This window comes from Abrus precatorius, unplaced genomic scaffold (genome assembly GCF_003935025.1).
Source record: "Abrus precatorius isolate BTA unplaced genomic scaffold, Abrus_2018 Scaffold2, whole genome shotgun sequence".
NCBI classification, from domain to species: Eukaryota; Viridiplantae; Streptophyta; class Magnoliopsida; order Fabales; family Fabaceae; genus Abrus; species Abrus precatorius.
Window position 1 is genome coordinate 12,707,157 of NW_020874362.1, and position 21,531 is coordinate 12,728,687.

At 35.1% G+C, this 21,531-nt stretch overlaps 1 protein-coding gene across 4 annotated transcripts; it reads right to left on the bottom strand.

Annotated features, from left to right (window-relative positions):
* Positions 1-664: 664 nt before the first annotated feature.
* Positions 665-19,978, bottom strand: LOC113860049. Of its 4 annotated transcripts, none has more exons than XM_027492674.1 (8): positions 19,710-19,978; positions 13,680-13,736; positions 13,195-13,558; positions 12,427-12,621; positions 11,279-11,368; positions 11,089-11,147; positions 9,067-9,217; positions 665-1,180 (listed from the first exon to the last, which is right to left on the bottom strand). In XM_027492674.1, exons 2-8 carry the CDS (start codon positions 13,694-13,696, stop codon positions 1,097-1,099), a joined length of 960 nt encoding a protein of 319 aa, XP_027348475.1. In that variant the 5' UTR covers positions 13,697-13,736; positions 19,710-19,978; the 3' UTR covers positions 665-1,096. The 4 variants fall into 4 exon arrangements, with proteins under 4 accessions (XP_027348475.1, XP_027348474.1, XP_027348476.1 ...); XM_027492673.1 differs by having other exon boundaries at positions 805-1,215; positions 12,427-12,624; positions 19,710-19,927; XM_027492675.1 differs by having other exon boundaries at positions 898-1,180; positions 11,279-11,363; positions 12,422-12,621; positions 19,710-19,852.
* Positions 19,979-21,531: the final 1,553 nt, after the last annotated feature.

Sequence of the window (21,531 nt, forward strand, 5' to 3'; positions counted from 1 at the left end):
ATTTATAATTGTTACACTGTTACATGCATACAAAGGTCTTCGTAGTCTTAAAAGTTTTATGGAAGCGTTTGAAGACACTGAGCCTAAAAGCCTATAATATTTTGATTGACAACTAACTAAACCTACTTATTTAGTCCTCAAGGTTTATTACTAATAGGATTACCTACTTAAACTCTTAATTGATCTTTAAGACTAAGTATAGATTAACCATTAGATAATCTCTGTCTCACTCCTTGATTTAGAAAACCTGTGAAAAAAATTATCTATGGGCATTCTATTTTAATTAATCTGTTAAAAAAGAAAAATCTTTGACCTTAATTGAACTCCATATGCCTTAATCCTGTATAAAAAGTTCAAGAAGTTCCTTAAATTAACAAATTGCACTATCATCAGGCACATACATACATGTACAGAAATCAGTCCAACACCTAGGAGAAAAATTCCAGAAAAGGAAGACCCCGTGGGTGCAATTAAACACGCTTAGCAGTAGTCACTATATGGTTGAAAATAATAAAAATAGTGTTTTCATAATTAAAAACAAAAATCAAATCAATCAAGAAATTACTGTATATTCAGAGAAAATGATCTTCTTTAAAGAAATAAATCTCAATCACAAACCAATTTTAAAATTTTTATTAACCTTGCTATCATATCTCCCCATATCAATCAACGGACTTAGCATCAAATTTCTAGTCTTGTGCGTTAATGTCAGAAAGACGTCAACCAGTCAATGATAAAAATGTTAACTAAGCATTGTAGACACCAAATCAAAACGAAAAGAAAAAATAAACCAGTAAGAAGTTTGAAAATCTAAAGAACTGTCATTCTTCTCTACGAAGATATCACGTTTTGCTATCTATACATGATGCAAATTTTGATTTACACATATTTGGGGACTAATTTCTCAAAATATACATGTAAAATGAGAACAAAAAACAATCTGAATTTTAGTACTATACATCGTTTGTACTGTGATATCCTTGCTGTCGCAACATAGAGGCATGCATGCTGAAAATCTGCCCAATCTGGCTTGGGACTACAGTAAATCTGAGTTCTAATGAACTAGAATTACGGCTCAGGAAAAGTATTACAAAAACTAGGCCTCTTCACAAGAAGAAAGACTTTTGGCCTTCTCAACAGCTTCAACATAGTAATACAGTCTCCACAGGGTAGCATTATCCTGCAGAAGGTCAACACCGTAAGCATGTTATAATGCTAATCAGGTTTGTAACCGTATACCCAATTAGAATCAGAATCTAATAATGCTAATCAATTTCATATATATTGATACGGGTCCAAATGATTACACCATAGGCCCAAGTGCTGATACTACTAAGAATACTACTACTGGGGACCAAGGAACCAGAGTGAGCAGACCAGCTTGACTCGGACTTTCAGTGCTAATCTAATTTTCTTAGTTGTCTTTATCCTTAATTGCTGTAATTGGACATGCGGCACTAGATCTGCAATGTGTAACGACCTCCATTGCATACAGTGAACAGAAAATGGAAATAACAAGAAAATCTTTGTGAATCCTTCCTTTCTAATATCCTCTTCGACTCCACTGGAATTTAGAAATATTTTATTTTAATTGAGTCCTTATCATTAGTGCTTTCATTGCTTTCTCTAAGCATCCCAAGCCGGCCAAAGTCACTGTATAAGTTATTGCTTCCATTCACAAGAAATTGGAGTTGCTTCAGCACCATTTCTCGAGATCTCTACTTCGCAAGCTACAGTGGATGCTCGCCATGACGTCCTCTACTTGCGATCATCAAAGAATCAACTCCTCCACCATTGCCACCTCCATCAATGCATATGCCACTTTTTTATGGTACCGCTACTCTTGATTGGATTTTTCAAGTCAATCAATACTTGGATTATTATCATGTTCTCCCTACTCAATGTATGACCATGGTGGGGTTCACTATGCAAGGCATTGCCTTTAGTTGGTATCAGTGGATGTTTAACAACCATCAATTGATGATGTGGGATGCCTTTCTCCGTGCTTTGGAGCTCCATTTTGGTCCATCTTCATCTGAAAATCATCAAGTCACCCTTTTCAAGTTGTGCCATGCTAGTAGTAGTAGTGCAGTGGACTATTAAGCTGCCTTTGAACTCATTTCCAATTGTAATGTGTGCCTTTCATTGGAAGCTCTTCTTAATTGCTTCTGTTAAAATCTATTAGAATCTTATAAATATAGTAACTGTATATCTTGTAATTATTTACTCTTCTTTATAAATTGGAATAACTCCTTTGTGTCCTAAACACACGGATTCAATATTTTCTCTCTCAACATGGTATCAGAGCCTAGAGAGGCAACCCTAATCCGTTTTTTTTTTTTCCGATGGACCCACTATTCACCGGTGCCTTTTTTTTTTTTTCCGGCGCCGCCGCCATTGTTCAGGCACTGCCATGGTGTGTGACATCAAACATCTTGTCCTCATACCCCCTAACAGAATGGAGTTGCAGAACGCAAAAATAGACATCTACTTGAGACTACTCGGACTTTTCTTCTCCACTCTCATGTTCCTCATCAATTTTGGAGTGATGCAGTACTCACTGCATATTATCTCATTAACCACCTGCCTTCCTCTGTTTTACAAGGTAAAATCCCCCATCAAGTTCTATACCCTCACCACTCTCTTCATCCTTTGCCCCCTCGGATCTTTAGTTCTACATGTTTTGCTCATGCTCTTGATCCTTGCATTGACAAGCTCTCTCCTCGGTCTCATAAATGTGTTTTTCTCAGGTACCCACGGTCTCAAAAAGGATACAAGTGTTATTCCCCTACTCTTCGCAGGTATTTCATTTTTGCTGATGTTACTTTCTTCAAGTCCATTCCATTCTTTGAACCTAGAACATCTACACTCGAGTCTTCTCCGTCCACGACTGCCCTTAGTTCGATCCTTTTCTGTCCTCCAGAGGCGTCTCCATTGCCTCCACACCCATTTCCTCCACCTTTGCAGGTATATCAGCGTCGTACTCGTCTTGTTTTGGAGCCACCGAACACTGACAACACCATGGACTCACCTTTAAAGCCACCTCTTTCGCCTCATCTTTTGGTTCCGCCCTCTGAATTTGACATTCTCATTGCCATTCGAAAAGGTATATGTTCTACTCGTAATCCTCTAGTCTTGTATGTCGATTGCAAAAATCTTTATATGGCCTCAAGCAGTCACCCAGAGCATGGTTCATCAGATTCACTACTGTGATTCAACAGTTTGGCATGTCTCGGAGTGAGGCTGACCATTCTGTCTTCTATCGCCACTCCCCACTGGTTGTATCTACTTGGTTGTTTATGTTGATGACATTGTCATCATAGGTAGTGACCATCAGGGCATCGTACAAGTGAAGCAACACCTCTTCAAACATTTTCAGACAAAGGATTTTGGCAAACTCAAATATTTTTTGGGAATAGAAGTAGCACAGTCCAAAAATGGAATCATCATTTTTCAAAGGAAGTATGCAATGGATATTTTGGAAGAAACGGGAATGTTAACTTCCAAGCCAGTCGACACTCCTATGGATCCCAATGTCAAGCTTCTGCCAAATCAAGGAGAGCCTCTTCTAGATCCTGAAAGGTACAGTTAGTTAGTAGGGAAGCTGAACTACCTCACTGTTACCTGTCCAGATATCTCATTTGCAGTGAGTGTAGTAAGTCAATTCTTCAACTCTCTATGTAAGGAATATTGGGATGCAGTGATTCACATTGTTCAATACATCAAAAAAGCTCCAGGAAAAGGTCTTTTGTATGAAGACAAAGGACACACTCGAGTTATAGGATATTCTGATGCAGATTGGGCAGGATCTCCCGTAGATAGAAGGTCCACGTCTGGATTCTGTATATTTGTCGGAGATAACCTTGTCTCTTAGAAAAGTAAGAAGCAAAATATTGTAGCCCAGTCTAGTGCAGAAGCGGAGTATCGAGCTATGCCTATAGCGAGTCAGGAGCTTATATGGCTCAAACAGTTGCTTCAAGAACTAAAGTTTGGAAAGGTCACACATATGTCACTTATATGTGATAATCAAGCCGCTGTGCATATTGCCTCAAATCCAGTATTCCATAAGAGGACAAAGCACATTAAAGTTGATTGTCACTTTGTTAGAGAGAAAGTCATGTGCGGAGAAATATCTACTAATTTTGTCAATTCCTATGACCAACTAGCAGACATCTTTACTAAGTCACTAAGGGGTCCTCGGATTAACTACATATGTAACAAGCTTGGTGCATATGACCTATATGCTCCAGCTTGAAGAGGGGTGTTAGAATCTATTAGAATCTTGTAAATTTAATAACAGTATATCTTGTAATTATTTAATCTTCTCTATAAATTGGAATAACTCCGCTGTGCCCTAAACACACGCTCTCAATAGCTTTATTTCGGGGCTACAACTTGATATTCAGCGGGAATTGGCTGTTCTTCAAACTTCCTATTTATCACAAGCAATAGGATTGGCTGAAGTCATAGAGGTCAATGTTTGTGATGCTGCCAACCATACCCAACGACTGACTTCTGCTCCCTCACTTCGTCCCCTTTTACCTAAACCTTCACCTACAGCCCCTTTTCCTATTAAACGTTTAACCCCTACTAATGCAAGCTTGACAAGCTTTGTTTTAACTATGATGAGAAGTTCCATCCGGGCCACAAATGTGCTTCTAAGCAATTCCTGCTCTTGTTGAGTGAAGAAAGTGAACAGTCAACCCCTCCCCCCCTGTTGTGGACCCCATGCTGCCACCTATTGATCTTGGGGCCCCACCGCTGCCAACCCAGATCTTGCCTACCTCAGAACCCACCTTTTTACACTTATCCTTCAACAACAAGCAGTGAGCCCACATCCAAGAAACTAAGGCTCTTGGGCTCAATTCTGGGCCACTCTGTTTCGGTCCTTATTGATACCACGAGCTCCCATTTCACCTACCCCCTCTTTCTCAGTAATGGTGGGTAATGGTGACCAACTTAAGTGTGCGGGATTTGGTGATCAGGTTCCTCTTTGTTAACACAACCAGCATTTTGAGGTTCCCATGTATTTATTGCCAATTCAGGGTACTGATGTTGTATTCAGCATGGCTTGGTTGGGTTCATTGAGCACTGTTATTTTTTATTTTTCCGTTCCCTCCATGACTTTCCAATATAAGAATTCTCTCATCACCCTTTCCGATAGTCCACAGTCCACACCACTTCTCTTTTCTCAATCCCAACTTTGTCGTGCCTTGGCCATTCATTCATTAGCTTCCTTTTATGCCATTCACATACTTCTGTCACTTGATTTCCTTCCTACTTGTTTTGTCCTTACCACTACCTCTGATTCCCCAACCCTTCCTCCCCGCTCTGATCCAGCCATCCAACAATTACTGGACAAGTTTCAACATGTGTTTCAGGTCCCACAAGGCCTACCTCCTGCACGAGCCCATGATCCTCACATACATTTGATTCACTCAGTCTCATCCATTAACATATGTCCTTATCGCTACCATCATTGCCAAAAAGACAGCCATGACCCAAATGATTTTCAAAGTGTTAGCTGAGGGCATCATTAGGTCCAATACCAGCCCTTTTTCATCTCCAGCATTGTTGACAAAGAAAAGGATGGTTCTTAGCACTTTTGTGTGGACTATCAAGCCTTGAACGTTGTAACCATTAAGGATCGATTTCCTATTCCAACTATTGATGGTCTCTTCGATGAGTTATTTGGCACAACTATTTTATCAAAAATTGACCTTTGCTCAGGCTACCATTAAATTTTTATTGCTCAAGGAGATGAACACAGCAGCATTTTGTACCATTGATGGTCAATTTGAGTTTAGTCATGCCTTTTGGCTTGACTAAGGCTCCTACCTTCACAGCTGCTATGAATGGCCATTTTAGGCCTTATTTACCCAAGTTTGTGGTCATTTTCTTTGATGACATTTTTGTCTATAGCAAGACATTGGAGGACCACCTTATTCATCTACACCAAGTTCTATGTTTACTTGCCTTTTTTCAATTTTCTGCTAAATTGTCTAAGTGTGTTTTTGGTGTACATTTTGTGGATTACTTAGGTCATGTTATCTTGGCCAATGGTGTCCATACCCCATACCAATCCTTCAAAACTTCAAGCCGTTTTGGAGTGGCCAGACCGCATTCTCTTATTGTCCTTTGTGATTTTTTGGGTCTAACAGGCTACTATTGTTGCTTTGTGCGACATTATGCAACTATTGTCAGCCTAGTAACTGATTTGCTTAAGGAGGGTGCTTTTACATGGACTGCAGAGGCAACAACTGCGTTTGTTAAGTTACAAACTGCCATAGCTACTATATCAGTCCTACGGCTGCTTAAATTTGCTCTTCCATTTCAATTGGAAATCTCACCCCATAGCCTTTTTTAGTAAGAAGCTTTCTTCCCGGCTGCAATCCTCTTCTACCTACGTACGAGATATGTATGTTACCACTGAGTCAGTCAAGAAATGGCATCAATACTTGTTGGATAAATTTCACATTTAAACTGATCATCAAAGCTCAGGAATTTATTCTCTCAGACTATTCAAACTCCTAAGCAATAGTGGTTGACTAAATATTGAGTTTTGATTTTGAGATACATTACAAACCAAGTTCCTCCAACAGAGTTGCAGATGCTTTCTCTCAGAAATTAAAAGATACAAAAATGGAATACTGAGTCTCACGAGTACCCAATTCAACATGCATAATGGTTTATTGTATTTTGGAGAGCGCTTCTTTATTCCTAGAGTTTCCGAACTCCCACCCTCCTTACTACACAAATTCCACTCAATGCCTTTGGAGGGACATTCAGGGATCCAAGCTACCATGAACAGGTTGGCAGCTTCCTTTTACTTGCTTACCATGTGCAAAGATGTTAAGGAGTTTATCCAACAATGCCAAATTTGTCAACAGAACAAAACACTCACACAAGCTCTTGCAGGATTGCTCCAGCCACTCCCTATTCCAACACCAAGTATGGGAGGACTGAATGGATTTTATCACACACTTACCTTATTTGGGTGATAGTGGATCGATTAACCAAGGAAGCTCATACCCTCACTCTCCTCTTCTCTACAAAGATTTATAGCCTTCATGGATTTCTTAAGTCTATTGTTAGCGACAAAGATCCTCTTTCTCTTGGTCATTTCTAGAAAGCTTTCCAATTTCAAGGCACTACACTCTTATTCTAGTGCTTATCATCCACAAAGTGATGGACAAATAGAGGTCCTTCATAGAAGTTTAGAGGCATACTTGCGCTGCTTTGTGAGTGAAGAAGCTCAGAGATGGACCCAATTTCTCCATCTAGCAGAATTTTGGTACAACACTTCTTTTCATTCTTACATTGCCATGAATCCTTTTCAGGCATTGTATGGTCACCCTCTGCCTACAGTTCCGTCATATCTGGTGGCTGGCAGTACCAGAGTTGCTTCATTGGATGAATATCTTACCCAAAGGAAATAATTTTTGAATACTTTAAAGCAACATTTGACCTTTGTTCAACAATGAATGAAGGCCAATGCTAACAAACATTGCTCTGATATTTCATTTGCTATGGGTCATTGGGTTTACCTAGACTCCAGCTCTATCGCCAACTTTCAGTGCATCAACTCAAAAGTCGTCCCGCCATTACTATGGTCCTTTCAAAGTGGTCCAGCACATCAGTCTAGTAGCGTATAAGCCACATGTTGCTATTATAACGTTGTCATGGCCAGCAGGACGTTCAAACCTTTCCTCTTCCAGCTAGATCTCAAGGGCCACAAGTGTAGGGCAATGATACAAGCCCAAACGATCACACCATAGGCCCAAGTGCTGATACTACTAAGAATACTACAATGGACCAAGGAACCAGACCCAAGCAAGTAGTGAGCAGGCCAGCATGGCTCAAACACTATCAATGTTAATCTATTTATTTTTCTTAATTATTGTCTTTATCCTTAATTTCTGTAAGTGGACATGCGGCATTAGATCTCTGATATCCTTTGTGAATGGGGTGAACAGCAAATAGAAATAACAAGAAAATCTTTGTGAATCCTTCCTTTCTAATATCCCCTCGAGAGTTTGATTCCTTCTCTCGAATTTAGGAATCTTTGGTTCTAATTGAGTCTATCATATATATTGATCTTTAAATATTATTCATGAATGATTGAGAAACTCACTAGAGTTCTTTTAAAAATTTCATGACTTTCTTAAGCAATGATATGACATAAAAGCTTTTGATTTTAATCATCCTAGATAGAAATTATTTTCTTACTATACACACATCAGGCGCATGTCTAGAGAAACCAATTCTTATTATAAGATTATAAGAACTTTAAATTTGGACCACACAATCATACATGGATGGTCAAGATTAATAGTTAGTCACATGATCACTTAAAAATATATTTTTCTTTTAATCTTGATGGTTTAAATAAAATCTAATGCTCTACTTTTTATTCTTATTTTCACAATAACTAAATACTTTAACTTGAGTACACAGAGTCATGATCATCCATTAACGCTAGGTGTCAAACTTTGACACTTACACCATTTAATAACTTTTCATAGAATGTGAGATTAATCCATTCAGCCGTTAGTTTGAAGGTTCTTATAAAATAAATCAACTTTATAAAATTTTATACAAAAGCAAAATTAATATATACTTTATTGCATTTGTTTATTTTAATATATAATATGTTTTTAGAATATAAGTAAATATTAGATTTTAGTTAATATACTTACAAATGTTCAAATTAAGAAAAATTTAATGTACATGATCATGAAGATAATATAAGATTATTCAACAATTGAATTAATATATCTTACATTCTATGAAAAGTTAAATCATGTGTCTAAGTATTAATAGGTGTCACTGAATCATGACTCGTATATAGGAAACATATCAAATGAGAATAATCTTTTTATGTGAAAATAAATCTCAACCAGTAGATTTTTCCATAAATGATTAAAATTGAAATACTGGAATCACGTAAGTTTATCAAAAAGTCACATGACTTCAAATAGCTTTTAATCTTAACTATTCATGTATGATCGTATGGTCTAAATTTATCCTATTTCCATTCTTGTACAAAAGGCATTAGAATACTACCTCTTTTTCCAAATCAACAAATATTTCGTCGCAACTTCGTTCTTCTACTTGCCTATTTCGACAAATTATTTCTGCTACACGGTCAAGATTTCCAGCTGGTAGCTTCTGAATTAATCTTTGTAGCTGTTGTTTCTCTGCAAGAGTCATGGACCTATAAATGGATGTCAGAATTTTTTTAAAAAAAACAAAAACAGCAGAGATAATTTGCGAGAGTCACATGACTTCTAGTCTGGTAAAAAAAAGCAGAAACCCAAAAAAAACTAAAATTATTTTTAAAAAAAAAAATTTGATTAATAATATTTTTAAAAAATTGATTTTTGACCAAGTTTAACCCCATTGTGTGATCCATGTAGTTAACCTCACATAGTGGAACAAGACTTAATTGTTGTCATACATGCTTTAGTCAAAATTAACTCTCCAATGTAACTCACTATGGGTAACTATGAAATGTATTTTAAGTAACTACTAATGTTATCAATGGCGGATGACGAGTCATGGAGGAAAGTAAAAAAAAACTGCCATAAAATTATGGCGGATGCCATGGCGGAATAATGGCGGTCATATATATATATATATATATATATATATATATATATATATATATATATATATATATATATATTGCAAAATGTGATATAAAACTAGAAAACTAACTACATATAAAAGAAGGAAGGTTTTGAGAAAAAAAAATAAAATGGTTCTACAATATTGAAAAAAAACTGAAGTTATAACAGAAAAATAGAGAATTAAAATAAATATGGAGAAGGAAACTGGAAGCGAAAACAGAAAAATAGAATCAAGAAAACAAAATAATAAGGAAAAACGAAAAAAATGGGAGAGTAAAACAGAATGGGAAAGGGAAAAACAGAACTGAAAAAAAAAAATAGGAGGGAAAAACTAAGAAAGAGGGACAGAGTTCAGAGAAACAAAATAGAAAATGGACGTCAGAAAACACGGCCTTTCACTCAGTTGCCAGAAAATAGCCGGAAAGGATGTCTTCTCTGGCGAAAATGGTGAAGGAGATGAAGGAGAAGTTGGCTTTAGAGAAAAAGGAAGAAAAACAGTGCAGAGAGAACCCTAAATATTTTATCCTTCAGAAAATTTACCGCTTGAGAAGAGAAGATAAAAATTTTAAGTGGAAAAAGTCTATTTTGCCCTTAAAAAACCCTAAAATACATAAAGCAAGGGCAAGATTGGAATTTTGCTCTTTCACCATTACACTTCAAAAGTGCACACCCACACCAAGACACTACAATTAGGGCTTAACCTCTGAAGAAATACTTCACAGCAAGCATCACATGGCAGACCGCCGCTCCACAGCGGCACAACAGCGATGAAGAAAGGAAGAAAATATGTGATTTAGGGTTTGGGCTCATGGATTTTCTTTTTGGAGCAGGTCCAATCAATGGCCCAACTCAAATTTTCCAGCAAAAAAGCCATTTTTCTACATTTTCTGCCATTACTGCCATGTGCGTAATGGCCGCCATTGAAAAACGCCAAAAAACAGTAACGCTGTAACGGCGGGGTCAAAAACTGCCACCAAATTCCGCCATGGCCGCCATTTAACAACACTGGTAACTACTAATGGAGATTATTTAACAACCTATTGTAGATCCAATATTAGGCCATTGATGACTTTAAAAATAAAATCAACCTGGCCCCTTGAATTTTTTCAGTACAATCAACCTAGGCCCATGGACTTTATCGAGTAATTTACCTGGCCCCATGGCTTTTCTATTGCACTAAAAAAACTAGTCTTACAATTTTCATGCTCCAATTCCAATTCTAAGCATGAGAAAGTGTGTTGAGATCCCACATTGACTAAAGTATAGCCAAAGCGGATCTATGCAATTGGAGATTTCAAACCAATAATGCATTTTGTTGAAGACATATGCCATACATAAATTAATGGTTTTATTGCATTAGTGCCAACCAATTTAAACCAATAAAGCATATAACAATCAGCCATTATTCCCGTAAATATAGGCATAAAAGTATAAAGTATAAAGTATAATAGAATACCTGCACTTCAACATTATAGCATCAAGAAGCAACTCTAATCGCTGTTCCATATACCCTAGCTAAAAGTCAACATTAAATACCAATTAGATCAAGTATTGGCTTCAATCTCACTACTTTAAGAACAAGAATCACACATAAGACATTAAAGATAAAGATCAAAGCTTTAAACACAGAAGTTTGAGAATATTACTGTTTTAGATAGGTCATTGGAATATTTCTTCACCATCTCCTCAACTTCCACACTATCATTCTCTAGTAGAAATTGTAGATCATCGCTTGCCTAAAAAATAAGAAAAATGGATCGAAGCACATTTTAGCACATGTAACATAACTATTAGAGTATACAACTCGGTTGTATTAGTTTAGCTAGTTTTGTATTTTAGTTGTATTAGTTTTGTATCAGTTTTTCTGTTTTTATTAGTTAGTTACAGAATCTGTTACCACTTACCACTCAACTCCATATATATATATATATATATATATATATATATATATATATATATATATATATATATATATATATATATATATCTTTGCAACTAATCTAAACAATCTCAAGAATATATTGAAAATCTCTTAATAGAGTTTCTTTTCTTCTCTCTCTCTCTTTTTTATCATTCTTTTCTTCCTTCCCTACATTCTTTTATGGTATCAAGAGCTTAGTTTCAATCCATCTATTTTCTCATGGCTTTTGCAACTAATGATGACCCTAATGGCACTTGCCCACCGCCTCCCCCATCTGCTTTCATGACCAGGTCCCCACCTAGACTGCTGTCAATAACCAGGTTTGTACTAGTTTCTACCAATAAGGATAATCTTTCATCAATATCTAAACCAACTTCTATCATACAGATACAAGGTTGCAGAACTTTGTGGGACTGCATCTCCCAATACACTACAACTTCTCAAATGACCAGATAGGCGCCTGCCTTTCCTCTCTTCTATTCTTTTTTTTTTTCCGTCAATCTCTTCTATTCTATTTATACATGTGGCACCCTTTATTGGTTGTACCAAACTAAACTAATGTGATAAGCATTAGTTAGTAACAATCAATAAGGGACATCACATGTATAAAAAGAAAAGAAGAGAGGATAGGATGAAACCTTTACATTTGAGAAGAAATTGGAGCCTCTGATCATTGGGCAGTGCAGAAATTGAAGTTCTGCAAATTTGTAGCTGTATTCAGGGGAAATTCCCTATTCCTTCTAATAAAAGACCAGGTCACAAAACAATCACAACTTGCACCTAAAATTTGTCATCTTTTCATCAACTAAAACACATTAAGCCTTTCGGAAAAGTGAATAGGATTAAAAATAAAACCCGTGATAAAAACTATACCTTCGTACTGCATTGGGGATTGACATTTCTAGTTTGCGCAAGAAAGCTGGCTGAAGGTGAAGATGAGGACAGCTTCAGCAGTTTACAAGGGATTTGCACTTCATCATCAGATGCAATCTCCGTAGGATTCAAGGAATGTGTTTTACTTCTTAGCTTGGATTGCAAATGAGATGTAGCAAAAACCGGGTCTACCACCTGCTTTTATCTTAGGTCAGTAACATGTCTAAATTTCATAAATAAATATTCAAAACAGCAAAGCATATCAGGTACCATTAGAAGCAGGCTAACACATGCATCCATTTTGAAATGGAAGCCATAATATATTTAATAGAAAATTAATCAAATATTCACATTAAGATTTTCATAAACTAAATCCTCCTCAACATAATGTAATTTTTTGGTATTTGGAGGTGAAGGGAACTATATAGAAAGGGGGATAAGTCACCTGGAGGAGGATTGAACCTTCATCGTCACATCCCAATCTTAAAGATTGGGATTGGCGCCAATTGAGACAACAATATCATTTGATTTGCACATTAACAATTGTATACTATAAATCTTATAAAAAGGGCCCTCTTAATGAATGATAAAATGGGAACAAACCACAGAAACAAGATCAATAGGAATACCATATCAATAAGACTGCTGAAATGAACACAAGTCAAACCCAAGAGTTCTATTTTATTAATGAAAAAATGTAGTTACCAAGTTGAGCCATTAGCTCCAACACACAGTAATAACCAGGACAGGGCATGATGCTTAATATACCTCATCGACTTCTGATGAAAGGGCAATGACACTCTGTCTGAGCAGTGATCTTAATCTGTCCTTTCTGAAGTCCGAAAGTCCATCTCCAACACCATTACTATACAGTGGACCAGAACAATTATCACTGTGATTAACCAAATTCTTATTTATTCCCTCTCCATATTTATTTTGAGGTAGCTCCTCAGATGTTTGGGTAGAAACAGTAAAATCACCCTCATCTTGCGACAAGAGATTTAATACTTCAGAAGAATAATAGCCAAAATAATCAGGTCCTACTCTTTCATATTTATCAGATGCAATCAAACTTCTTGAATCTTGAGACATTTGACATGTCATAAAAATGGGGAAGCACAGCATGTAACAACTACAAGTGAAATTAACAAAAATATAAATAAATAATAGCCACCAATGAAATGAAAGGGCATGTAAAAGCTGAAAAAGAAGGGAGATTCACATAATAAATTATTATAAGGAAGGATCATAACTTATCATACTCCAGCATAAACTTCTACTCTGAGCTTGTTCAGGCAGTCACCTCAGATCTGGGTCAAAGACAAACTAATTTAGTCAGTCTAATTAAAACATTCGTAATGACAATCTTCTTTAAATTTTTTTTGTGAATATTATAACAATTATATTTTACAAGAGAGATATAGCCAAAATGCCAGTAATTGTTCCTTTTTCAAGTCAAAAGAAAACAGAGAAATGCATTTGATAAGAACACATTTAAGAATTCTGGGGTTAATTTTAATAACATACACTTGTCAAAGGGCATAAATTGTTTATCATTATTTATTTTTTTCTGAAGTCGCTTCTTCCATTGCTTTTAACAAACATCTTGGTACATCAACTTTAAAGCTTCTGTCAGTGTTGAAGATATGAAATACCAAGGAAACCTTCAGCCTCTCAAATTCAAGCCTATTTATTAAAGTTTGAAAAGTGAGATAATGCAAGCAAATTGTGAGAAATTTTTTTTGATAAATTTGATGTTATTGAAGGGAAAATATTGAATACAGCTTGTGAATTGCAGGTACTATTTATAAAGTTTTCCAACACTCAGCAATCTTACATTCTAAGAGAAAACTAACACCTGCAGTGTTAGTGTACAGTGGATTCTATGATGAGAATCAGTGTAAAACTGAGTTACAATTCTGCCCTAACATATTCTAATGTTTCCCCTACTTACTTATCAAACCCCTTATGTTTCTTTGCCTTCATGCTGAAAAAACTTTGTTGAAAGCAATGTTATCAATGGCTGATGGTGGCTCATGGTGGAAACCAAAAAAACTGCCATAAAGTTGTGGCGACCGCCATGGCGGGTTATGGCGGATATAATAAAATATATAAAAAAATACTACAGATCACAGAAAATGATAGAAAATAATTAACTCAAAATATATGTAGCATAACCTACAATCCAAAATATAATTCAATACAAAATATGCAATTATCAACTAACTCTCTAATTAACTAATTATATCCCTAACTATTTATCTAACCAACTAATGTCTACCTATCAAATTCTTCATTTATGGCCCAAATTATCATTGTCAATCCTTCTAATCCTTCTTTTAAAAAGCATTTTCTCAACATAAATTTTTGCAACAATTACACCACCCATAGACCATAGTAAAAGTGAAGTAAGATTTTTTTATGTTTCTTGAGAGTCAAACAGATTCATGCTCATAGTTCCTAGTGGTTGATATTATTTGGATTAAACGTATTGAGAGAGGAAAATGAGAGAATCAAGACTTTGAATAATATTTTCTTGATTTTGTGATGTAAAGTATGGTAATCAAAATCGAAATTCTAAGTAGGATCGGAAAGGGGATGTAAAACAGTATAAATATGAAGATGAGAGAAGCTAAATAAAGCCAGATGCCCACTAAAACAGAGCAAAGATGAAGATGAGAGATGGGAAGAAGGAAAAAGAAAAGTTAGATAATATATTTTAATGAGAAGACTCTTTTACCCTTTTAAAAAAATTTAAAACAGTGTCATTTTAAGGGTAAAAAAGAAAATTCAGTTTATTTTTAAAAGATAAAAAGTCTTTTTTACCCTTAAAAAAGAATAAAAGATAAAGCCGTAAGTTTAGCAACTTAAATTGACAAGCAAAAACAACCCCAACCACATAAAAACCGAAAGAATCTAGGGAACAGCAGCGGCATAGCATCACACAGCAGCAGGACCAAAATGGAGCTGCAGCTGCAGTCGCCAGAAATAGAGACCCAAATGCACCAAAACAAAAACCCAAGGAACCCAAGAGAAAAAAAGATCTCAAAGAAAGCAGAGAGAGATGTCGCAAAGAGAGAGCGAAGTCTTGATGGAGGGCAGAGAGAAAAGAGATGACCAGAGAGGAGAGTGAGATTGCAGAAAGAGAGAGTGTGATTTCAAAGAGAGGGAGAGTGAGATCGTAAGGAGAAGAGAGGGAAAAAAACCTGTATTTAGGGTTGGGTTCTGAACTGGGTTGGGTTGGATCTGGCCCAAAAGTGCAGAAAAACCATATTTTCAAAAAAAAAACCGCCATTTCTAACGATTTTCGCCATGGCCTGCCGTTACCGCCATGCTCATGGCACCGCCACGTCACGCAATCTTCGTAACGGCCTCTGTCATTTCCGCCACACCATTCCGCCATGGCGCCGCCATAACTGACATTTAACAACACTGGTTGAAAGAGCCTTTGTCAAAAAGTCAGTATATTGATCTGCTGCTGATGGGACAGACTATATAAATGGCTTTCAGGATAATTATTTCTCAAACAAATAAAATATTTAGCTTCATACCCTGTGTTTGGAGTACAACACTGGATTCTTTGTGATAGAAACTAGGTATCTTTATTAGAAAACACAGGTAAAGAACTCTATAATTCACAGAACATAATACACACAATACAGAACTTTGAAGGTCTGCACCTCCCAAAGCCAAAAGACCCTAATTTCCTCTCACAAATCACTTGATATTCCTCTTAATCTCCCCTCTTATTTATAGGCAACATGCCCTATTCAAACAAACACACCTAACTAACTTATTAATGTAAGTAACTAAAGGGTAACTAGGTAACTTATTTTAACTAACTACTAATGGGGGATAACTAACAGTACTCCCCACTTAAACACTCACCTTGTCCTCAAGGTGAATAACTATGGCAGCTGCAAAACAAATTTGTATTGGGGTTCCACTAGTTTAAAGCATTACCATTAAGCCAACCCCACTACTAAAGTCACAAACTAGTCTCAAGCATAGTTGTTAATCTCAAATGGCAGCTCATAGCAGACGACCCACAAAACGCTATAGCAGGATAGTGCATAGCAGGATTACCACTATTTTAAAGTTTTTTATATGGATATAAAATATATACATATGCATATAATCATGTATATAATGCTAAACAAATATGCATAAATAGCATATGAATAATTATCAACAAAAGACAGAAAAGAAATAAAATGGATTTTTCAGGAGAACATAATAGAGGCAGGACTGTAGAATCATAGAATAGAGAGAAGAAAGTAAGTGGATTTTGCCAAATAAGTCATCCAAGATGAGTGACTGCTAGATTGGAGATTGTCGCAAAGCAGAACAGAGACAAAGATGAGAGGAGGGAGTGTAGAACAGAGAAGGGGAGAAGAAAAACAATGTAGAAAAAGTGGGGTTTCATCATGTGTCTCCAGTTGCAAAGCAGAACAGCAATAGAGATGAGAGAAAGGGGTGTCAAAGAGAGAAAGGAAGAAGAAAACGCAGGGAAAACTGAGGTTAGGTCCGAAAACTGAGAAGACTATTTTGCCCTTAAAAAACCTAAAGACTTAGTCATCATAAGGGCAAAAAGGAAAAATCAGCTAATTTTTAAAAGATTAAAAGTCTTTTTTACCTTAAAAAAACCCTAAAATTCCTTTGCTTTGAGGGTAAAAAAGGAAAGTTAATATCTTTGCCTGTGGTGGCGCCGTTGTGCCATGAAAAGCCACGTTTTGGGCTGCAAATGCAGCTGTAATGGTGGCAACAGAAAAAACACTCCGCTATGACAGATCTGTAGCAGCCAAAGGCTGCTCCACCACACACCACTGCTATCACGCGCTATGGTCTCAAGCTCTTCTGAGTCAAACACAAACAAGTGCTTGCAACCAATTTCCTTAAATGCTTTGCTTTATTTAATATTTTTAGCCTTGAAACAGAGCATCATTGCCTCTACATGTGTTTCTATCATAGTTCATTGTCATCATTTATTTATTTATTACCCAAATGATGCTGCCGCATCTCACAACTCAAAAAGATGGCCCTTCCACAAAAGAAAGCTTGTTTTCAAACCTCACAAGACCAAACTACTTGTCCCAATCCATTGAGCTCTTCCATTTTTGGTCCTGAATCCAAAATGTGAACTTCTTCCCTTTGAATTTTCTCCTCTTTGTTTGTCTTTGGTTCCAAGATTTCTAGTTTCCATGATTTTTATTCATTTTCTTAGACAGTTGCATATTTCTCCGCATTTGTTTTTGGTCAGCAAGCTTCTAGATCATATTCAGTTTGAAAACTCTTGAGCACTGCCTTCACAAAGGTCCACCAATTTTCCTTTTGATTACTTTGTTTCCAGAAAAGCTAGCAATTGAGAGCAGCACCTCTCAAAGTCGTTGCAGCCTAAGATAGCTTCTCCTCTTTTGGCATTCCAGTGGCCTCAAGATGCTGCTCTACATTGATCAGTCACCAATAAGCATGTTCTTCATCTTCAATATTTGATACCCATAGTTCCAAGATTGGAGCTCTGATATTAATTGATAGAAATTTAGTATTAGAAATTCATATTCATTTGTTACTGAATCAAACATAGACCAATTCCCTTTTATTTGGGAGTATTCAACAAATCCATAATTTTGAGCTTCATATTACTCATTTCCAGAGACATGTCAGATTTAGGGCATTCCAATTGAATTGAATGGAATGACAGTTTCTCATTCAACGGGGGTCTGCACCTCCCAATGTCAAAAGACCCTAATTTCCTCTCACAAATCACATGATATTCCTCTTTAATTTGTCCTATTATTTATATAGGTAACATGCCTTATTCAAACTAACTCATCTAATTAACTAATTTTATCTAACCACTAGTGAGGGTTAACAAACACTACCGTAGCAACAATACTGAGATTGTCACACAATACAAGAATCACCCAATCGAAAGGTAATCATCTCCATGAGCATCCTATACCGCTTCTGTCTGACTACGATCTCAAATTCTTCAAGTGACGTGTTGGTCAAATGCAAAGATCTTTGAGTAGATTACATCGAATAATGCTCTTTCCACCACCACCGCCAAAACCACCGTGCACCAATATTACCATCAAAACCATTGTTCAACAACACCAAAGTCACCCCAAGCACACCTCTGCCACCATTGATGCCATGACAACACCCCAAAATTCAAAACTCCATTAGATCTGTCATCACCATCCCTCCATCATTCACAACATTTCACCATCAGCACCCTAGAAATTCAAAACCCCACCAAATCTATGTCATCACTAGTCTCCCTCATCATTCAAGACCACCATGTGAATTGCTATCACAGTATTCAGAGCCGCCATGCGAAGTTGCAAATGAACAAGCAAACGCACACATCAAAACCCTATGCAAACTTCCTTGCATAGAAGGTAGCATATAGTAAACCCTTGGTAACAACATAACTAATTTTACAACTAGTGAGGGTAGCATATAGCAAAGCCTTGTGAAGAAAGATTTTCTGTGTAACCAATCCAACACTTGCAAAGCTTGCACTCACCGTCATAGTAGTAGAAATGACCATAGCCTCAATCATGTGAGCCTTGTCAAGTAAATCGCTAATACATTTGGTTCAGGGTAATAGTAGGGAACCATCCACTAGATGCTTGACATCAATATCCAAGAAGTAATCTAATTCTCCCAGCTACTTAAGTGAAGGGTTGGTACTCAACTTGACACCAAACTTCTAAATTAAGAGAAAAGAACTCTCTATTACTCTTTCTAATATCTTTCATACGGCACATTTAACTAAATTACACAAACCAATAAAAATAAGTTAATTGATGTTTAATGTTTAAAAAAGCATTTATAACATGAATATTGTTATACCAAACACCACTATGTGTTGTTACAATCACATTGAAAAACTTATAAACATAATTCCAAGACAGAAGTTACACTTAGTAGTGTTGAAATAAATATAGAACTGCAATCATTTAAACATGAGTCTAAACACACACTATCAATGTTTACCATAGTCGATAATAATTTAAAATTCCACCAACTTTAAATTTAAGAAAAATATAAAAACAAAATAAATGTTTTATAAAACAACCACTAAGACCTTTCTAAAAAATTTTAAAGAATGTCTTATAAGAAGGAGTTGGTCCTGAAAAAGTAAATATGCAAATAACCTAAATAACCTAACACTAATAACTCATAGTCAAAATACAAATCATCTAGCTTGCAAGGCTAAATGTTTAAACACCAGCGCTAAATAGTAAATATGCATGCCTTGACCAACAGCATACCACGTGCTTTTGAAGCCATTTCCGTTCAACTCAGAATAGATCAGAGCACAGAAGATGTGAGAACAGAAGCACAACAAAAGTCGCACACTGCTGGCTCAGCAGCAGACCAGATCGCACACACAAGCTGCTGGAGATCGAAAACAGAGCATGGAACTCGACCTTGAACAGGGAAGAAGGAGTCGCAACTCAATTTCGGGTTCGCACGAAATTGTTCCTTCCAAAGGCAATCCGAGTCATTTTAAAACCTAGGTATTTGAGTTTAAGCTTGCAGGTTTTAAATGGGGCAAAATGAAAATATATACACACAGAGAGGGAAAAAGTTTCATTTAACATAGAAAGAAAGAAAAGAAATAAAAAAATAAAATAAAATATATTTATGTTTAAATGAATTAAAATAAAAAAAAATCTTATACAACAAAATAAAATAATGTAAAGAAATAATTAAATTATATTAAAATATAAAAATATATTTATAAATAATTAAATCAATTTCAAAATCATTTTTAATTTATATCATTTTAATATTTTAAAAACAGTAAAAAATTATTATTACACTTTTTTTCTTTTTTATAGTTGATATATACATACTTTTTTATACAGTGAGGTATACCAAAATAAATCTCTCTTAAAATTTTATTTTTATTATTATATTTAAGTAATTTTCATAGTATTCTTTCTCTTACACACATAAATATATAGATATTTTTTTTTAACTTAAATTTTAAAAAAAATTAATCAATTTTTAGTATTAGTTGAATTTTAATAAATAATGAGTTACATCACAAAAGTTCAGCTCATCATTATTATATTATTCTTATTATTTTTAATATTTTATTATTTAATGATTGATATTGTAAAAAAATCTTTAAACATTTTTATCTCTTTTTTTTTTCTTTTTCTCTTAAACTTTAGCAATTATTTATTTACAATTTTCATTCTCACTTTCTAATCCTTTTACCCTCATTCCTCATTTTCATTCTTCCAATGTCACCTTCTACTACTATGCAAATCTTACTACTTTATTTAAAAAAGACATTATTTTCTTCACTTCATAAACGTAAATTTAGAACTTCTGACACTGATATAAAAAAGAGAATGACTACATTTAAGCAATATGAGTAATAGAGAAAGGGAAGAGAAAGAGTAACACTACTAACATAAACCTCAATAGCCCATCTAGATAGAAGGGTCAACGGGACCGTCCTAATTAATTTAGTCATAACTCATATGAGTTAGGGTCAAAAGGCTCATTGAGTCAAAAAGCTCACAATATGAAATAGTTCATGGAATTAAACAGGTTAAGGCTAACTCGTAGACTAACTAATTTTTAAAAAAATTAGTAATTATAAAATTTCTTAACATATTATTTTATAATTTTATTTAACTATTAATCATAAAATTTGTCATGTTTTAATCATTTTATACTATTATATTATATTTAATTATTTTTTATAAAATTATCTTAAGAATATCACATATTCAATAAATATTTTTAAAGTCACAATAGAGATACAAAGTTAATCACAAAAAATAATATTATTTAAATTTATTAAGTCATTTGTTATCAAATTATCAAAATGTTCGAAATAATTTATTTAAATAAAATTTAATGTGTTAAAGAATATAAATATAATATTATCATCGTGAAAGTTATAGACATGTGATACTTAATATTACCAAATTCATGAATGCAGAAAAGTAATTATGAACTTAGCAAAAATTAATAAATGTTTAAAATTTTAAAATTTGACTTATCTTAATTTAATATAATTATTTTTAAAGTAAAATAATTTTATTAGATAGAATTGATAAAAAAAATATT

What these genes read in the sequence shown, in the direction of transcription:
- LOC113860049 (XM_027492673.1), bottom strand. An exon ending in ATCCCCAATGCAGTACGAAG is followed by an intron (nt 11,369 to 12,426) that starts GTATAGTTTTTA and finishes CTTATTTTTTAG; the next exon opens with GCAAGCGATGATCTACAATT. An exon ending in TTGTTGATTTGGAAAAAGAG is followed by an intron (nt 1,216 to 9,066) that starts GTAGTATTCTAA and finishes AAACCTGATTAG; the next exon opens with CATTATAACATGCTTACGGT.